Genomic DNA, 20,358 nt, shown 5'->3' with positions numbered 1-20,358 from the left:
AAAAGTTGCTTTATGGCATGCATAGTAGAGATACCACTAGTGCTTCTTGGAAGACTTCTATTTTCTCTCCTCCTCCCTCCCAAAAGGGTACCAGTATAAAAAAAAAGTTGTTCATATTTTAAGTTCACCCTTTACTGCACAAAACCCTGGAATAGCAGAGGAGTAAAAACCTGTTAGCCTACCACCAAAAGATTAAGTTGGATTTAGTTTCTACGAAAAACCAAAACACACACCTCACTTCTTGGGTTCTTTATTACTTTGTCAAAGACATTTTAATATGATTATTCTGGTATTCTGGTCTAGTATTGGATCACAACCAAAATCTCAGTTTTAAGGAAAAACCCTCATTTTATACTGATTTGAACTACCAGTGACTTTAAGCACCCAGTTTTAATTTTTCCATTTAATGTATGCTCTGCAGTTCTAAAAAGATGAGTTATGCTTTTTTGTTCACATACAAAAAGACAGTCTAACAGATGTAAACTATTTATTGAATATTTGCCACCAATATTGTTAAATACATAATCTTGCAGTTTTCCGCTTTCAAGTTAAAATGTCAGAAACAGAACACCAAATATTTACAATTCTTATAAGGAATGTTACATAATGACACATTAAGGCGTAAATTCTTTTGGCTTATAATTCTGAAAAGAATGATAATAGCAAAAAGTGATGCAAAAAATCTTCGTTGTGAGATTATGATTAAGCTACAATGTTTTACAAAAATATGGTGTAAGATGGCAATAATCCCATTCAAAATCCTGCATTAGGCCCCTAAAGAGGGGCTGATAATTTATACAGTCAACTTTAAAATTTACATATAAAGGTACCCTATTCACCATTGAAAAGTACAACTCTCAACATATACAGTTTTCAGGCCACAGTTTTGAAGGTCTGGAGTATCAAGTTGGTTTGATGAATTAGTCGGTTGGCACTTATGAACACATTTATTGCCCTGGTAGAAAAACAAAGATATTAGTTTAAACACTTTTCAAAACTTTGTTCAATAAATACAGCATTAAATCAGGGTAACTAAATATATTGGCATCTAGGCAAATTGGAAACATATTGATGTCTTACCATATTGTGATGTACCTGAAGTTTACAGCTGGCAAACAGACTTACTTGCATAGCTAATTCTAGAAAGACTATGTTTATTGGCAGGAACTTAAAAGACTTTGGCTCTCTATTTAGCTTTGTGGTTTTAACTACAAAAAAGAGTAGAGCAAATGATCATTAAATGCCTGTTCTTTTCACTCCATCCCCTGATAATTTCAGAATTTGCAACTCTTTCCTCAAATACCTATTATTTCAATAATCTTTGTTATGAAAGAAGTGTGGGGCCACTGAGGTTTTTGATCTCAGAAGTGACACCTGTAAGCAAGGCGATTTTGTTTAGTTCTGTTCCTTTCTGGTGGGAGCGGGGTAAAAGAACATGTAGTTCAGACAGATGTAAATTACAAGGAACACAAGTCTTACCTGGTATTTCTTGCAATATTGATAATACCCAAGGCACTGTAAAGCCTATGCCCACAACACATGCCACAGCATTCACTTCACACAGGGCTGAACAGAGCTGGTCTCTTTCAGTATGTTTGGGGTAAGTGAACAACACATATCAGCCCTTATAACAAAAATCTTGTCTTATTTTCCCTAATCATACTAGTTTGGCAAACAAGACCTTTTCATTATGTATAAATTTAGTACAAAAGTATACTTACTTTCCATCTTTAAAATAGGTTTTCAGAGTATCACTGAAACTTTTGGAGTATTTTACAAACTCTTTCTTTTGGTGCTCAAGTGCCTAAGAAAACAAAAACACCAAAAAGGTTATAAGATCACAGAGTGTTGGATACAATGAGGGTCTTGACATTAAAGACAGAAGAAAACAAGCAAACAGTATGTAGATACAGGAATTTTAGGTTTAGAGTGGTGGTAGTTTTGGGTTTTTTTTCTGGTATTTACTTATTTTTAAGAAAGACATGCAGAGAAGTCACCCTCTTCTAAAGCATTACGTCACTGACCCGTTACGCTATTAATCCTTTGATCAAATGGCTTCCTCTTGTACTATTAAAAACAGCATATAAAAAAGTTTTCACATACCCTCCGGTTCTGGTATTGGTATTTCTTGAAGACATTATTTACTGTGTCAAGAAGTTCCTTTATTGCACTCGCGATGTCCCTATTTGACAATGAAAAGAGTTGCAATATCAATAAGCTATACTATTTAAATGTTGGAATTTAAACCCCTTCTAACAGCCCTACATCCTATCTGATATTCCTTCTGTACAAAGACCAAAGACGTGGACAAGTAACATGCCAATTCAAATTAAAAATCAACCAGTTAAGTTCTGTCTATTAATATGGGGCTTTCATTAACAAAATTCAACTCTATTCACTCATTTATAACCACAGGTCAAGCTCTTTTCCAACAGCAACAGTGTTGCTAGCATCTCCCACAGCATTTAAGCATCCAGATACAAATGCAAAGTTTGATCCCCTCGAACTGCAGAAAAATATATAATACAGTACTTACTTGATTGTCTGAAGAAACCTCACTCTGTCATTGATCTCATCGGGAATCTTACTAAGAATCTGTTTAAGTGCTCGCGCCTTTTCATTCAGATCTTGGAATTCTGGTTCTGGTCTTTCAATCATATATTCTAACAAAAAGGACATATTGAGGAAAAAATAATGGCATTTTTCAGTAAGTTCCCAGTGGCAGCTAAAAAACACTGCTTCACAAAATGCAGCAGTATTGCCAGGAAGGATTTGAAGGCTGACTGCACAAAAGACAGCCATGACCACAAACCCACAGTGAACATTCTGCATTAATAAAAACACCGCGCGACAATAGCCTTTCTTATTGGAAGTTGGAGATGTTATTTAAAAGAAATCCTGACGACATTACACTAATTAAATGCAGTATTAAAAGGACTTTAAGCCTACTATACACTGCCCTTCTCTGACAGTGCAACACTTGCTTTTAATTTGAAGAAATCTGCAGAAGGTGAGCTACCTTCTAAAAATTAATTCTCTCTTATTAGTCACGTATGTACCTCCAAAAGATGTATTCAGAAAAACAACTATTCCTATTCTTCAGCATGGTAGAAGAAATCTATTAACAGAAAACTTCCTCTGAAAATGGGCACAGAGAAATGTATACTCCTGTTTGGCACTGTAATTAAGAAAACGCTTATTCAAGGTAAGAGACCTGATATTACCTTCTACATCATCAGCAGCCATACGCAGGAGAGACTCTGTAAAGTTCACATCCACACTTTTTTTCTCCAGAATTTTCATAATAATGTCCTGTGTGAGACCTGGATTTTCTTTTTCAGCCTGCATCGCGAGAGGATTTATTCTTAAAAATGCAATCAATCATAATATTGCAAGGACAAAAGCAGACTTCCAAGTAATTTGCTTCAGATACCGCAGCAATTTGCCAGAAATTTTTAAAAAGTCTAATGGTTTTAAACTAGCATATTACATTGAAAACTACTCTTCCATTTTTCTTTTCATAAGTAGTTTTGTATAAGCAACTTTTCCAATAAACCCTTCCACTCCCTTCAATTTGAGTAAGAGATATTTTGTAACGAAATTCTTTGTATTGTTGTATTCCTGTAAACACTTTGCTTTGAAACAAAGATATTGCACATACCAGAATTTAATTCACTTATTCACAGGTGCAACTCCCCCATCTTCCACATGGTATTTTTTAAGTGTGCCTCTTACAAATCACATATGTTCAAACATCTTTGAATTGCCTTTTCACAGAAAACTCCTTTTAACTGATGACATACCTAAATTAAGCTAAGCTAGATTCTAACACTGGACATATTCACACTACCTGTGCTGCTATCGAAAAAATTATTCTGCGTTGAATGAGCGTGGGTGTTTTTAGTGAGCACTACCATTTCCTCCAATATCTCAGTTTCTGGTATTTGCATTCAGCACAGCCCCTTACCACCAGCTGTAAGTAACATTTAACTTGGAAGAGTTCTGAGAGCTGTAGCTATCTAGGTACACTTACACTTAAAGTGGAGAAACAGCAAAGCATTGCTTAGTTGTTACCTTTTGTACATACACAAAGTAAGATTCTGTTTAAAATTGCTCAATATGCTTAAATTATTCAGATTCCTACTCATGTGTGCACTCATTTCAAACTTAGTCCATGTGATTGTTCACACATTTTTATTTAAGACTACTGATTAAGAAAGATCTAATCTTCAAACACGACGACACAAGGAAGCAAAGTTATTTTGAACTTCACCGTATCATTTACCTTTTAAATGACCATTTTTCAATACAAGTAACTTCTCACCTTAATAAAGGCCGCTCTCAGCGTCTGAGCTGCTGACAGATTTACTCTTTCTAGCTGCAATAAAAGTTTAGACCAATTAGCAATTCGAACATTATCAGAAAAAAACAAGTAAAGTACTCATGCCTTGCCTTACACAGCATGATGAAAAAGGTGCTTGGCAGAAGAACTGAGACTGGTCTCATTTGAGATAGAAAGTGTGAAGTTTGATCCAAACAAAGGACTTCCTCCCTAAATAATCAGACATGTCACTGGACATACTTTGCTTTTATTCAGCCTTCATCAGAAGTCTGACAGAAGATTTTGAGAACATCTTGACAGCCTCTGATACTTACAGAAAGACAAGTATCCTATTAAATTATAGCCATTAGCAGTTAAAATACAAATGCATCAAGCTGCTCACAGGTACATGTTAAACTGTACCTTATTTCCTGTCACAGATTGCACTAGTTCCTAATGCCGTGCTAGATCTGTGACCATTAGAGCTGAAACAGCTTCGCAAAAAGCCTCGCAAAAAGTTACATGCACATTTACAGTGATGAAAGGAAAATAAGAACACTGAAATGACCACCTGAAAACGAACTGCAGTGTCAAGGAAAAAAAATCGAATGTTACCTAGCATTTTTGCTAAAACCCTCTGTAAAAGCTAAGAAAAGAGACCAGGGCCAAGACAACTAGCAACCACTGACGAGCTTGGAATTGTGTTCATGGAAAGCAGGGTGAAAGAGTAAGAAAAGCATAGAAAGAAGGCTGTGTTAAACACCTGAAGTTCTCCCCATCAAGCTAAGCTGGCTGTTACTGCCATCAGGTTTCCTGATATAAAAGGATTACTATGTTCTACAGCAAAAGCAGAGAGCTTACCTCATTAAAGACGGGGTACATAACAGCATAGAGTGGCATGGAAACCATAGAAGTGGTCTCTGCTTCATTCTTCATCTCTTCCATTGTCATCCTCATTCAAAGAACCACTTCTCAAGAAAAATGCTATAGAAGCAAAGAACTCCTCATTCACTGAAACGTTTCTTCTTTTTCCTCGTTGTGCAAGAATATTTGAAGAACTTGAAATATATCGTCCTTATGTCGTGAGGAAAAAAGAAAAAGAGCAATTATGAGTTAGAATGACTAACAATTTCTAAAAAATGAAAAGCACAGAACGTTATTTCCTGCCCAGAAAGCAGGAATTATTTTATGACATCAGCTTAAGTAAATATAGAATTACTACTTCATGCAATTTTAAAGCCCTAATTCTAATTTATTAAGTGAGCAAATATTTTATAGTAACATACTACCAGAAAATCTTTACTGCGAGTTCTTACATAATTAATTTTCCTGAAAGTAATTTGATTTGATACACGATAAAAAAAATGGTGAATACTACGCCTTTGTTTTTATATAAGCAAGAGTCTTCAGTCATCTTTCCACTCAGGGTGTGTCCAGGACTATGTTAACTCAATGGAAAATTATTGTTCCAGTAACTGAACCCAGGTTTTGGAAGTTCTCCACCCAGTCTAGCTCATCATACACCCAACACAGAGTGATCATTGCTCAGACCCAGGAATTAAGTGGAAAAAAGGAAGGTAGCCCTGCACTTCATAAGCAATCTCTCCAACAGTCTACGTTTTCTGTTCAACAAGTCAAGATTTTGAGAATATTTTATATAACATAATGGAGCTTAAAGACTTAACATCCAAACATCCAAAATAGAAATAAAGACGCACAAAAAATCTTTTTTTTTTTTTTTTTTTTTTTTTTTTAAGATTTGCTCGGTATTTAACATGCTAGAGGAGTTTTTCCATCCCCAAGAACCTTTAGACATCTGGCATCTGTATGTTCAAGTACTGGATTTTATTGATACTTTAGTGAAAAATGAATAAAGCAAAATCTTTCAGAAAGAGCAGGAGCTACGACAGTAATCGATATCACTTCCCAATAGCGCGAACAGGTCAAAACATGCTAAGATGCTTCTTGGAGCTATGTTCCCACTTTTGTTCCGCACTGGCTAAAAATCTTCTGCATTGAACCATTTAAATAGAAAAACAGATGAACTTTTTGCCCAGGGCAAGTATATAGTAGTACAGCTGTAATTATAGCTAAGTGAAATTTGTTATTGACTACAGTAAGCACAGGGAGGAACTTGGCTGGCTGCAAACATCACACCCGCCTCACCCGAGCGTGGGACTGGGCAGTATGAACATACCCCAAAGTGATAAACCAAGGGAGGAACCGGTCACGTTACAGAAATAGCCGACAGTTAAGAAAATATTATTAGAAGTTAAACATAAATATAGTGACAAGCGACAGCTATTTATACAGACCTTCTGACATGGATTACAGATTGCAAAAAATCTCATCTGTATCTCTCTTAGCGTTTGAAACTTTCAATGTGACGTACGCGAGCAGAGTCCCTTAGCCACAAAAAGGGCTTACCCTGACTTCAAATAAAAAGGGGTCTGTGTAGAAACGTTAGCATGAATAGAGCCGCAGAAGGTCAGGGCTCATATTTTCATCACCTACCCGTAGCTGTTTTACTCAAGACCTTGGAAGAATACAAGCGAATATTTGCTATTTCTTAAAAAGTTGATTACGTTTAAAGAACTCGATCCAGAGTTACCCAAATTCATGCAAAGTCTACTCACGGGGGGGACTCGTCTGAACAAGCTTGCCTCCCGAGCACGAGCCCAAGCTGTCCCGTCTATTTATTACACTCACTGCCTGCCTGCACCAAGGACTGTGGCACATGAGGGGCAGGGTGGAGGGCGAGCTGCTTGTTTTGCAGTTTCCTCCTGTGTTTCTGGAAGTTCAGTAAAAATGAACAGTCCAAGAAGATCCTACACAAAAGAGTACCACCGAAGATAGCGTTCATAGACTAACTGGCTGCAAGTTTTTTTAACTAAAGCACTGCACTGTCAACATAAAAGTTGTTAAAAACAGGTAAGTGAAGGTTGCTTTAGTCTACCCAAAAGATTTTTGATCATCTGGAGAAGGGCAAAGAAGGACAAAATAACCATTAGAAATAATTACCTCGGTTTTATGGGTTATCAGTATCCACAAAGAAAATAAAATACCAACTGAAATGATAGATTTTTATGATGATGAAAACCTCACCGCGGACTATTGTGAAGAACTCATTTTCTCCTGAAGAGCCATAAGCTACTGTTACTCATCCATGGTACGGTTAAACACCCCATATAAAAACAATCAGGCACCAGCTCCTACCTCCTTACCAGGCACCGACACTCTTCAAACCAAGTAAATAAATCTTGGATGTGTACTAACACAAAGGGTATGAGCGCTGTGACTGAAGGCAAGGGGTGGCTTTAAATATATGTACACACCAAAAGACTCGAAATCCTTCTGTCGCCAACGTATGAAAATATACGTGGTATCTCAATCACAGCGGCTGCTCCTTACCCCGGGATCTTTCCTCTAACTCACGTACGAACCCCACACTCCGCCCAGCACATCCGTTTGCTGTTACTGCCCCGCTATCTCTTTGCGGCCAGGACTGCCTTCACACCTTTTTGGGGTAACTTGGATGCGCTGCAGTCTTGGTCAGCCTTAAATGGCAGTGGTGAAGGCTTCCCCCAAAACACATTTGCGGTACAGAGACTGTATGGGTTCTAGCACACCCATGACAAACCAACACCTTCTAAGAGGTCCTGATTATGACCAAATCCTCATGAAAACAGAAGTCAACTCTATCATTTAGGTGAATTATTAGATATTCCAATAGCCTTCAAGATGGCCTGGCTAAAGCCACAGCTTAATGCACATTATCATGCAGCAACTGGGAGCTTTCAGCATTTCTTTTGGTGTCTGATCAAAAGTAGCCATCTGCTTGGCTGCCAGGCTTTATGGCAACACCGTCTCCTAAAAGTGTAACTTCAGCTCACCAGAATCTCAGGTGGTTTTCCTTGAGATGAATTTACACTGCTTCCACCTCCCAACCGTTTTTTTTTTTTTTCCCCTTAGACACTCAAAAAAGCTGGAATACGATCTCATAAAAAGATGGTCCATTAGAACAGCACGATATAGTCACGTGGCTCAGAAAATCCTGGCAAATTGCTATTAGGTGCAAAAAAAGGTGCTATTCAGCTGGCAAGTTTCGTAACAGCTCTGATGGGGGAGACAAGGAGAAGATCGAAGGACACACTGCATGGGAATAGACAGACTGCCAAATATAATTTGCATGTTAGCCTGATTTTTCTTTTTAAACAGCGATCCCACAGATTCAAATGTAGCCTGTTCCCCAGCATATGGGATCAGAGGTCATGCTTCCCACCGCATCAGATGAAATCAACCATCAGAGAGAATACACAGGACAGATACAGTGAATTTAAAGGTGATTTCAACTTGAAAACAATGCTAAGATGCCACCTAGTACAGTCCTGTCTGCTTAGTGTTAAAACCATCAAGCTCTGTTCCCAGAGAAGTACTAGCATGGAGTGTACTTTCACTGTCAGTACAAATCCGACGTTATAACCTTCACCATTTCGGCACTAAAATACTGCCCCAGCTATTCAGCAGTCACAGAGGGGACTGGCACATTTTGACAAGGAACAAGTTTTTGAAGAATTCTGTTATAGACCTATTTCTCCATTCCCATCCAACGATGTTTAAAATCATCCAACTGAACTATGTCAGGGGAAAAAAGCTACATTAAGATAAGCTTCCTGTAAACCAAAAAGGGTAAAAAGAAACACCGAATTTCCCCAGACGTACAGGTACTGTGCTAAGTGCCCCAGGTGCAAGCTCGCTTCTCTAACCTGTCACTTACTGACAGACTTTCAGTCAAGCACTAAAGATCATGTAGCAGAAGAACCGAGCTACCTAATAAGAAAACAACCAGTGAGCACAGCAATCTTTCCCAAACCCACCTCTGCTCACTGGCCAGCGTGAAGACAAGGCAAGGGATCTATGAAAGAAAGGCATTTGTGTAGTATTAGCTTCTGAAAGAGCATTTAAAGAGAAGGCAGCAGTCTCACGACCGCGACCTTTGAAGACTTTCAAAACAATGGAAACTCTGGCAGGACGTCACTGGTCACTTATGTCATCGGGAGATCCACCTGCACCACCAGTGTTGTCTCTGCTCCATCTGATGTAGATAGAGCCTGGAGAATGTAGAAAATTTTAAGCACCTTTAGATGTTTTTTCTTTAAGAAAAGCACTAAAGAGGAAGAAGGCCCGAGGCAGCAATCTACCAGAACGATTAATTCAATGGCTGCCTTATGGGTAGAGCCAAGTTACAGCTCTGCTCCCGCTACAGAAAGGTTATCCTTACTGCCAAAAAGTTCTGCTCCACTTCTTGTGGGGAGGATTCAAGAAGATCGGGTTAAAGGAAAAGCCTCCAAGACCCCCCTGAGTTACCAGAACAACTTATTTAAGGTCAGGAAGAAAGGGTGGGGAACGGCAAGAGCGCTTAACATGATGTCTATCTTGATTTTAAGGGCAAAGGTCTTTTTGGCCCTTACGTGTAAAACCAATGGGCGCAGCAGAAGGGAGCTTAGATATTTGACTAGTTGCAGATGCAAATTTTACAGAAGAGAAAAAATTACAGAGTGTGCTATTTTAACTATACACCTACCCCTTGCATAGCTGGGTACTTTAAAGTTTCCCTTATTAACCAGAGAAGATGGCAAGAAAATTAGAAAAAGGCACTCTGCTGTACCGATTCCCTATTCTTCTAATACTTGGCAGTTTGAAGAGGTGACCAAAGAAATATTATCAGAAGATAAGATTGGAGTCTTAAAAGTATCTTTAAATGCCTCTTGCTGGAAGAGACATGCACTCTTCCAACATCTCCACGCACGTGTAACACACTAACGGTTGGGTTCACTCAGACAAAGCATGACTGCTTATGCATTTTATTATTGTGAGGGCAATTTGTGTGACTAATTCAAGTCACACGAACCGCAATAAACACAAGATGCCTATTTTTAGGCTCGCATCAACTCCAAAATAATTCAAGCCTACTCCGAGATCAGGCTGACAATTAATTCGCATTGTGAACTTCAGGATGGAAGTTGTTTAGTCTGCCCTAAAACACGGTTTTGTGTGCCTACAAGAGAAACTACCTCACCTGGATCAGGCCCCAATTTCAGTAGTTGCCCACTGAGAGCTGTAACACTGAGCAAGCGAAAGGGGACAGAGCTCTGCGTGCATATACCCACAACAGCGTTTTCTTGTTTCTTTTTCAAGTTGTTTTCCTCTTCCTTAGGAATCCGAAAGCAAAGCTAACACGCCGGCTGCGTTACTCCACCAGGCGCTAGGAGATAAGGCACAAACCTCCACACGCACAAACACTCCCCAACGAGCACACAAAGACCAGGGAGCAGCTAAACCCCCACAGAGGGACCACAGGACCCCAGCTATAACCAGAGGTCCCCGTGTCCCTGCCTGGCCGAGCCGCAGGACGGGACCCCCCCCAAACCCCCACTAACGGGCGGTCCCCACAGAGCGCCGCCGCCCGTCCCCGAGGGGCCGCCCGCTGCTTTCACCCCCGGGGAGGGCCCGGGACGGCCCTGCCAGCGCCCCCCGCCGCCCGGCAGCGCTGCTGGAGGCAGGAGGACGGGCTGGGAGCCGGCGGCCGGGCCTGGGCTGCCCGAGGGGCCGGGCAGGGTCCCTCAGGGCCCCCCCAAGCTGGTGCGGGCCCCCCCCGGCCTCTCCCCGCCCGGCCAGGCCCGAGCCGCGCCCGCCGCCTTCCCTCAGCCCTCCGCCGGCCCCCGATTCTGGAAGCAGCGTTACGCTCCTAGCGCGGCGCAGCCCCACGGGCAGAGCCAGGCCCTACGCAAACGCACCGGTGACCCTCGCCCGCCCTCCTTCTCTCCCTCCCTCCCCGCGCTCGGCCCTCAGCGGGAGCAGGCCGCAGGAGGCAGCCCCGGCCCCGCCACCGTACCTCGGGCGCCCCCCGCCCCGCCGGGCCCACGGAGCTCCCCGGGGGGGCTTCGCCGCCGCCGCCGGAAGCGCCCGCAAGGAGGAAGCTCCCGCCGCGGTGAGCGCCCAGCAGGCGTTGTCCGGAACTGCCGGGCAGCCGCGGGGCCCCTTGGGACTTGTAGTCCGCCGGCCGCAACCGCCCGCCCCACAATGCAGCGCGGGGCGGAGGGAGGGAGCAAGGAGGAGGGAGGAGGAGGAGGCGAATCGGCGCGAGGGGCGGGGCGGGGCGCTGGGCATAACCCGGCGCGGGAGGCGGCGGCAGCGGCAGTGCCCGCGGCGGGGCGCGGGCGGCGGGCGAGGGGCGGCGCTGCCGAGCGGGCTCGCACCGGCACCCAGCGGGCGGGCAGGCAGGGGCGGCGGGCCGGTGAGTGCCCCCCGCAGCGGGGCTGGGCTCTGGGGGGGGCTCCCGTGGAGCGCAGCGGGGCTGGGGGCGGCGGGGGGAGCCGCCCGGGAGCGGCCGCTTTGGGGTTAGCGTGGGGTGGGGGCGCTGAGGGGAGCCCCCGCCGCTGCCTTCACGGGTGCCCCCTGAGGGGCTCTGCACGGGCCGGGGGGCGCTGAGGGGCTCGGGAGGTGTCAGCGTTAACAACCAGCTCCGGTCTGGGCGTGCGGCGCCGTTTTGGGTTTGTATCCGCGGTTTTGATGCGTTGGTGCCTAACTTTTTAAAAATTCTGCGTGGCGTTCGCTGCCGCGAGCGGGGCTCGCGGGTCCCGCCGCTAACCCGCGGGTGGGTGAGCCGCTGTGCCCGCCGAGCGGGGCTCTGACTTCTCGTCCCCCTGGGATGTGAAGTGGGGAGGCTTTGGCGTCTGCCCGAGGGGCACCGTGCTCACCCCGTGCCTGTTCCTGGTCCCTGTCGTCCTCCCTGCGGGTGAGGAGCAGCGCTGGGGAGCCAGCACCAGGTTTGCGGTGCTTCGGTGTGTGTCTGTGCGGAGTTGGCTCCTGGCCGCGCCAACTCGCCTTGTTTTGGTCAGGTGTGCGTGTCACCTCCTGTGTCAGATGCTCTGCGTGTCGTGGTGGTAAGGGGCTACTCATAACTTGTACGGTTTGTACGCGCTGTTCGTCGTTAATCGCCTGCTGTCCCTGGTTCCTGATTTCTTGTCTCCCTGTGCCTGATGCGGTCGGTACTTCAGCCCAGTAGGCGATGATGCTGCCCTGCTGAGGTGAGAGATGTTTGCCAAAATGTCATAGCACAGACTGAGGCATGTGCCTGTCTGTGGCGTTCTTACTTCTCAGTGAAACTAGGATGCTTTAAAGCTATAAAGCTGCAGTCCTGCTGCTGCTGTTAACATTCAAAATAGATTATCCTATCTAAGGATGCTTTATGATGTTTTTTCTTTTTAAGCACTGATGTTTTAGAGCAGTTTCATTCTTTGCTATTTTTACTTCTTTTGTATTTTTCAGAACAGTTGTAGCTCTAAGTGTGCTGAGGAGTGACCCTCAGTGAGGTGAGGGAAAAGGGAGGGATGACCGTTGGCTTTTTACTTCAAGCTGTGGATGCTCTACAGGACTGTACAGGGCAACCCTGAGGTAGTACAGGGTGAAGGTTTGTGGCGACGCTAAGTTTGCTGTTCATAGCTTGCATGAGCTGCAGAGTTTGTACTGATTCTGCAAGACTGTCTGTCCTAGGTGTTAATGTTCTCAGGCTGATTTGGGTTTTGAAATTTGCTTTGACTCTGTTACGCTGTCAACCGCTTCCAGTGAATGGTTTGGTCATGTGTATGGGAAGGTATTCCTGAAGTTGTCACTCATCTTCGTACCTCTTTTTGAAACCGCGCAGTACCCTGTGTGTCTGAACCCTCTAGCTACAGCAGCGCGTCTCAATCAAGCTGCTTCCAAAACTGCCCCGGGATTAACGTACCTGTTACGTGACTTGGTTCCTACTGCAGCATGGGGCTGTGGTGAGCTTCTGGTGCTTGATTTTAAGATACGTTTCTTGTAACCTCTTTTCTTCTCATAGAAGGTATGCACACAGTCTGACGGGGTTCTGGGAGTGTGTCTGACCACTACACCGCTGTAATTGCTCAGATGACACTTGCAGCTACAGAATAAATGTCATATGCTTATCTGAAGCTTAATAAGGTTAGGATTCTTCACATCAAGTTCTAGCTATTTCTAGGTCTTTAGAATATTTTTCAACTAACGTACCTAACTTTTTTTTTCTCAAACTCAAATTTATTTTGTTGCTCTTCATCTATGAAGACACGTTTGACGTGGTTGAATACCTCTTAAAATAATTTCTGGCAAACTATGTTCTAAGCAGGCAAGACTTATTCTGCCTTTGTAAAACAGGCTGAATATGAATTGATACAAGATGCATTTGTTCTATGCTCTGTACTTAGGTTGCCCTTTTCTCTATCATTCTGCTAGTCAAATGATTTTGCAAATCAAAATGTAAACATAAGTTTAAAAATTAATGCCTAGTTCTCTCTATTTTACATATAATTGTGTATTGTTGATACTGTGCGTATTAATGGTTACATGTCACTGTAATGGACAGATGGTAGGGAAAGACATCTACGTAGTCAACTGCGATTAGCGATAACTATTTTTGCTCATATACACTTAAGAACAATGTAGTTAATTTAAATTTGGAAACATCTTTAAAATTCTTGGGTTTAATTTGCATCTTGAATACTGTTAGTCTTATAAACTGGATGTCAGAAGGTTAGTGGAATTTTAGTAATCACACTGCACTAAATATAAACTTAGATAACATAATCTATGCAGTCTGCTAATAAACGAAGCTATGCTACATTGCCTTAGTAAGCTTCCATTTCTCCTATTAGTCTCGTACATGTTCAGTTGCTTGTTATTTCTTCAAGCAAGCTCAGATCATGAGCTGTCTAGTGACTTGTCCCTGAAAAACAGCCCTCCCTGGTAGGGTGGTCACTGCCTGGTTTCCCTGGCAGGGCAGCAGTGGTGTTCTTTACTGCCTCTTCGTGTCTTGAGTAATTCTGAACAGCATCTCGTTTGGTGGCCTGAAATGTTTGATAAGGAGTTGTTTTTATGGGGTGTGATTAAAATATCAACTCTAAGGTCACATTCTGCTTTGTTTAATATACTTCAAAGCTAATGATTATGAAAACTGCAGAGTGTGGCTAATGTGATAAAAGCTGCACGAGTTATCCCCATCCCTTTTGGTCTTTTAGAATCATTGCAAAGCAGCTTGTAGCTATGAGATGGAAAAAGAGAAAATTTTGTGTTGATACAAGCTAATGAGTTAAACATGTGCCTCGCTTTTAAGTTAATAAGATTTGACCTTCTGTGTTGTAGAGGATTTTTGGTTTAGTTTAGTGTTTAAATATTATGATAATTCTTTAGGAATATTTTCTCAAATCTTGAGACTATTCTTCCTGGAAGAATTAATAGTAAGTAACATTCCTGCTCGGAGGAGGAAGTTGAGCAATGTGGTTGTGCTCAGATGTAACCAAATCACTAGCCTATTAATCAGAGGGCATCTTTCTGCTTATCTGGTTGTGCTTCAACCCTGCAGCTCTTCAGGATTACCATTACATCTACACTAATAATTGCTTAATAATGTAAAGCGTACCTAATACGCCGTGTATGTCTGAGAAATTTAAACTCACGATGACTTGATGGGTCTAATGGACAGCTGGCTTCTGGGAAGATCCCTCCTGTCAAAACTGAAACCGTGCTGTGTGTGTAGTGGGATTTCTGAACTAGGCAAGCAGAAGTGCTGGTTAGCTCAGAACGATCCCTCTAAGCCTTGGAAGGACTTCAGTTCCTGTGCTTGTCTGTTTTCATGCATTGTCTTCTCTGTAGTAGGCTTGTTTTTTTTCATGTGTGAGAAGGGAGAACTATCAATTGCTTTTTAACTTCTAACAATGTACTTAAGACACTCTCTTACTTCAGGAATTCTCACTGAATTCTGTGAATTGTGCTCAGACACTGCAGCAAGCACTTTAATTGCCTTTGCAGTAAAATATGCCCAGGCTCTTGCTCACTAGTTGCATTTTGCATCCAGTACTTCTAAAGCACAGATGCCAGTCCAGCCCTTGGCTCTCCTGCAGAAGTTTGGAGAAAGCTAAAGAACTTGTTTATAGACTTTTAAATGCTATTTTTAACTGACCTTGGCACGCCAGGGTGGTGTTAGGAGCCTGGGTACTCTACTGAAGACAGCCTGTCTCAATTCCTCATGATCACTGAGCCACTGGAGACTGCGTCCTGCCTTGACAATAGAGCAAAATGCCATTTTTCAGTAACTGCAATTTCTGTCTGAGGTAGCATTTACTGCCCCAGTTTTTCCTGTGTACATATCAGTTATATAAGTTATAGCTAGAAAGAAAATAGGTTTAAAGATTTAAGACATCTCTTTAATTGGCACACTAAAATTGCCCTTTTGGAATGCTTTTCTTTGTACATTTAAATTAAAGCAGTTCTTGGAGCATTTAATGATTGGGTACTTCACATAGCAATTTAAGTTCACTGAAGCAACTCATGTTTTCTTTCTCAGATATCTATTTCAAAAAAGAAGTATTTGCTCTAAACTACTTGAAGATATTAAAACCTATGACAACACAAACAGCTACAGTAATGCCAGGTCTTCAACTTGAGATCCTCTTGATATAAAGGAAAGATGCCTGGGTCTCTACCCATGTAGCTGTGAGTACATGTAAGCCTGCAGGTGAACGGTATCCTTATCATCTGCAAAGAGAAATATGAGGAGTGGGAGGAAGATGAGAAGAAAGCCAAGTTATTTTTACTGTAAATATATCAGTTTATTGACTTGTTAATTTCAGATTTATTCAGAAAGCAGGAGGAGGAAATAGTAATGTCTGCCAAAACCAAAGTCATTAGTGGGAGTCAAAAGATGTCTAATGATTCTTACAAGTGTTAAAAAGGAATAAACTAGTATCTTATTAGACTGGATATGGACTTTTAAAACACTGTAGTAATTCTGTTTCGTCTCTAAAAGCATGTGCACTTACATATGGTGACTATAAGCCTCTGTCGAAGTAGAGTATTCATAATAACTTTGCTATAATAAAAACAGTTGCTTCCTGTAAAGTTTAAAAAAAAAAAAAGCTGACTTTGTGCTTCTAAAATAAAGATTCAGATAATATTTGTCAAAGCTGACATGTGAGTCGAAGATCACAGAATAGCCTTTTAGTTTAATGCTTAATATGCCTCTCATTCCAGGGTTTGATGTGAAAAATGAGATCTTGTTTCAGCAAGTTGTCCTGTGGCTCCCTGGCAGTGATTAGCCATTGCAGAATTCATTCTGTTCCCCCATTTCTCCCTATTCCCTAGAAGTTATTACTGGAGGTATCCCAGTTGAGTGGAGAATAAGAGGACAGTTGTTCATGAGAATCTCTGAAGGCACTTCCAAGAGAACAACCAAACCATCTTGCAATTACGATATAAACAGGAGATGCAGAGCTTTGTTCAGCACTGCTTTGGTCTTTCACTGCTGTGATCTTGCTTGCATCCTGCAGTAATGTTGGCTGGTTTCCTTTTAGAGTAAATAGGAGGAATTTGTTTTCTACCAGTCCAAACAGGAAATAATAGTCTTTGAAATATAACCCCAATGAACTTTGCCTGGAAGAAGTGTTTTAAAATGTATTTTAGTCAGAAACAAGAGAAACAAGAGTGGCTGATGAATAACTTCTCTACATGCTTCCCCTGCCCCTCATCTGACAGGTGTGTAAAGAGCATCCCTAAATACCTATTGGAAATTCAGTGAGGCATGAGGTAACGCTCCTAACAGAAGAATGATGTCTGAAGGAATAAGCAGCCCGAAACAGCACTTGTGGTGCTTTGCAGCTGTGGCTATGCTCATTCTTCCTCCTGGGGACGGGCTCATGTGCCATTCATGTCTGAATGCAGCTGCTCATTTCTGTCACCAGTGTGGCCACTGCATGCTGTAACCGTGCTGTGCTCAGTCTCCTGTAGGAGAGCCTTTGATAAGTCCTCTGCAACATCTCCGAGGCACAGAAAATGTCGTGGTAGCACAAATAACGTGTGGATTCGGAAACGTTTGGAGTCTCCACTTGCACAGAAGCTACTCAGCATCATCTGTAGCTGGCAATTTCCATCTGCTCACCCTGTAGTGCATGTGTTGAAATACTAAAGAAAGCAGAATACTAGTTTCATGAGGAGATACTGAGAAAAGCAAGTATCAGAAAAACAAGCAAGCAGAAATGTATTATGGAGGATGCAGAGCAGCAGGGCAGACGCAGAGGTTATCCAGGAGATTGAGTCAAATGAATTGACTGTAAGTAGATTTACTTTGAGGGGATGATATGCATGAATGAAAATGCCATGGGTAACTTCATGTGTGAGGGAGGAAAATACACATACAGTATCATGATATCACTTACAGGTTTGATGTGGACTAATACCACATCTTCATATATGAAGTGACAGCAAAATACCAATTAGCTTTGAGAGGACAAACTCACAACGAAAATAAATTCTTGATGTGATAAGAGCATATTCCCCAACAAGAACTCTTATCATATCTTCCTATTTAGAAGGAAAAGCAATCAACATAAGTTCAAATCTGCAGATAAGAATGTTAGAAGAAGCTAAGTCTATCTAATATGGTATCATCTTTACCTGCAGTGAAAGCCCTGAAGAGGAAGATGTAAGCCTTGTATGCGTTCCCGCTGTTTGTCATGTCAACGTTTGTAGAAATGAATTGAGTTGATATTTTCCATCCCTTCTTAAATGAGTTTCGTATTAATTGAAATAACCCTGTAACTATCCTATCCACGAGTTATTTAATTACTTATTACAACAGATAGCCTAGTTCTAAAGAAGAAAAAACTCCCTTGTCTGCTACTAAGATCTGAAAACAAGTAATTTAATCTATACTTAACCTGTATTTCTCCAGCATAAAATGAAAGTAGGCTTTTCTTAAAGTAAAATCCAATAATGATTGTCAGGCACCTGGGTATTAGCTTTAGAAAGGTATAGGTCAATATGGATGAGATTAATACTTTTAACAACCTTAATGTGTTTTATATAAGCTATGTAAGCAACTAGGTGGCCATGATACTCATCAGGCATGGTTGTCTTTGCCATCCTAGATCATCTTGCAATAGATTTTGAGATATTAGATCATTCATGTTACTTTAAGAACAAATGGTACCATTTGTCATAGACTTTCCATTTTTAATTTGCGAGCCTTTCAGTACAGGGGTTGAATAACACTGTCTGAAAGCGAACAGTTGTAAGACCTAGGTATTGTTTGAATTAGAGGTGTTTTGCACTGTCCTGATCTGTTACATAAGCCTACTCATGATATTTGTTAATGTTATGTGTGTTCACGGATGTCATTAGAATACAGCATTCATTTAGAAAAATGTTAAAGGTGATGATGCATCATTCACTTGTAGAAAAACTCAGCGTTGAGTGGAATTTTGTTCAATGGTGCGAAAATACTTGATACCCTTCTGAAACAAATTGTTCCATCCTTGAAGTCTTGCAAGGCTGTGTGTACAGCAGACAACATTAACATGAACTTCCCATCTTTCATGCTTAAATGGAGTAAATCTGAAGTCTGTTTGTTCAACTAAACAGCACTTTGGAACTACTTTACAGAGCTTAGTTGAAGCAATGTGCTCTATCCAGTTCACTTCAGTTGTGAGTTATGGGGGGTACTGAAGTTTTTTTGTTCAGCCGCCACTAGTTCTATTTCCTTACATTTTACCTGGTTGACTACATTAATGAAAAATGTTTCTGACTGTCTTCTAGCTTATACAAAACATAGTTAATTAAGACATGTTATACTTTCTCCCCAGAGTCAAAGTATAATGTTCAGCTGGCCGACTTGCATGAATAATCCATCACTGTGAATCATTAATTTAGAAGACAAGCTATGGTAATTGACGTCTTTATGCAAGCTATGGAAATGCTTAGGGAAATCGCTTATTTTTCTTGTTGGTATTTTTTTATTTTGTTTAGAGTATTTCCTGGCCTGAGTAGTACTGGGCTGTAGCCTCTAAAGCAGAATCTGACCTTGGGCTAATCTTGTGTATGTATATTGGATGAACCACTTTTTTTGTTGGAGGTTTCTAATAAAAGGGCCCGACGTAGTGATGATACCAGGCAGCAGTAGCCTTATGTGATAAAAAATACTTCTCAGAAAGCATGTTAGATCTGGTCATGCAAACAGGGATCACAAGAACTAACACGTACTGTTCAAGCTGGTATTTAGACCTTTCCTATATCCTGGCGTGTTGGAAGTGATGACCTGATGAGGTGATAACATGCTTCTGTATGGACGTCAGCATGTCAGAGGCTGACATGTAGATTTGGTTGGAAGACTTGAACCTGAGGATAATTAGCACACAATTCAAAGTTCTTGTAAAAGTTAAATTATGCTATAACCACGTTTTGTGTGTCAAGAAAAGCTACAAATTGTTAGCTTCGTAGGGATCCCTTCACTTCCCTAATGGAAATGTTAGGGTTTTACTAGTCTATAGCTGTATGTACCAATTCATGATCATTTTCTGCATTCAAAACAAGGAAGATGTGGCTAGGTCAGTATCTCAGTGGGAGCTAGCAGCTTGATGGTATTTAAGTAGTGGTTCAGAAGCACAATATCAATAACCCATAACAGAGGTATTGGGCTATCTTGGTGAATACACCAAGCCACAGAAGTTTTTGTGTTACAGATCAACGATGTTTCAGTGTTTTTCTTTTATTGGCTGGTCTCTTACATAAAATGTCCATTTTAGATCTACGTGACTCCTGTATCAGCAAATTTTGTTTTTCATTACATAACAGAATTCTGTGAGCTCATGAGAGGTTTGTATGCACGCGTACTTCTCGAATAGACCCTTTATTTTTCAGGGAGGTAGGCACAATAACATTTGTTTCTTTTTTTAGAGCATGTTTCTGTACTGCTTAATAACATCTGATCCTTAAATGTGATGTTAGGTTAGGTTTGACTGAATCTGTAATTATATACTGGCCCATACTATTGTTGGCTTTTCCACCTGTTTTCCTTTTAATCTTAATTCTAGGATTCTAACTTCAATTCCTTTTCTTATTCCCTCCTGCGTATCATTCAACTCCAAAATCATATATTCTTCCTTCACTGTTTTTTTAACATAATGCTCATTTTCCAGAATGACATA

General features: G+C 41.6%; 2 protein-coding genes across 3 annotated transcripts in view; one reads left to right on the top strand and one right to left on the bottom strand.

The window, feature by feature from the left end:
* Window positions 1-234: 234 nt before the first annotated feature.
* On the bottom strand, window positions 235-11,368 carry PDCD10 (programmed cell death 10). Its single transcript, XM_083848130.1, has 8 exons — window positions 11,217-11,368; window positions 5,183-5,395; window positions 4,325-4,378; window positions 3,225-3,342; window positions 2,537-2,663; window positions 2,104-2,182; window positions 1,722-1,804; window positions 235-955 (listed from the first exon to the last, which is right to left on the bottom strand). The coding sequence occupies exons 2-8, from the start codon at window positions 5,276-5,278 to the stop codon at window positions 874-876; spliced, it is 639 nt and encodes a 212-aa protein (XP_083704256.1). The 5' UTR covers window positions 5,279-5,395; window positions 11,217-11,368; the 3' UTR covers window positions 235-873.
* A 106-nt stretch (window positions 11,369-11,474) lies between these two features.
* Window positions 11,475-20,358, top strand: part of SERPINI1 (serpin family I member 1) — a 46,421-nt gene continuing 37,537 nt past the window's right edge. Inside the window, exon 1 of one of the 2 annotated variants that reach the window (XM_083848126.1) lies at window positions 11,475-11,618. The gene's annotated coding sequence lies outside the window, so the exon portion shown is untranslated. The remainder of the gene's footprint in view (window positions 11,619-20,358) is intronic. The other variant, XM_083848127.1, reaches the window with a different exon arrangement.

The sequence above is a fragment of the Anser anser genome (genome assembly GCF_964211835.1).
Source record: "Anser anser genome assembly, chromosome: 9".
Lineage (NCBI taxonomy): Eukaryota > Metazoa > Chordata > Aves > Anseriformes > Anatidae > Anser > Anser anser.
This window is presented reverse-complemented; position numbering and strand designations above follow the sequence as displayed.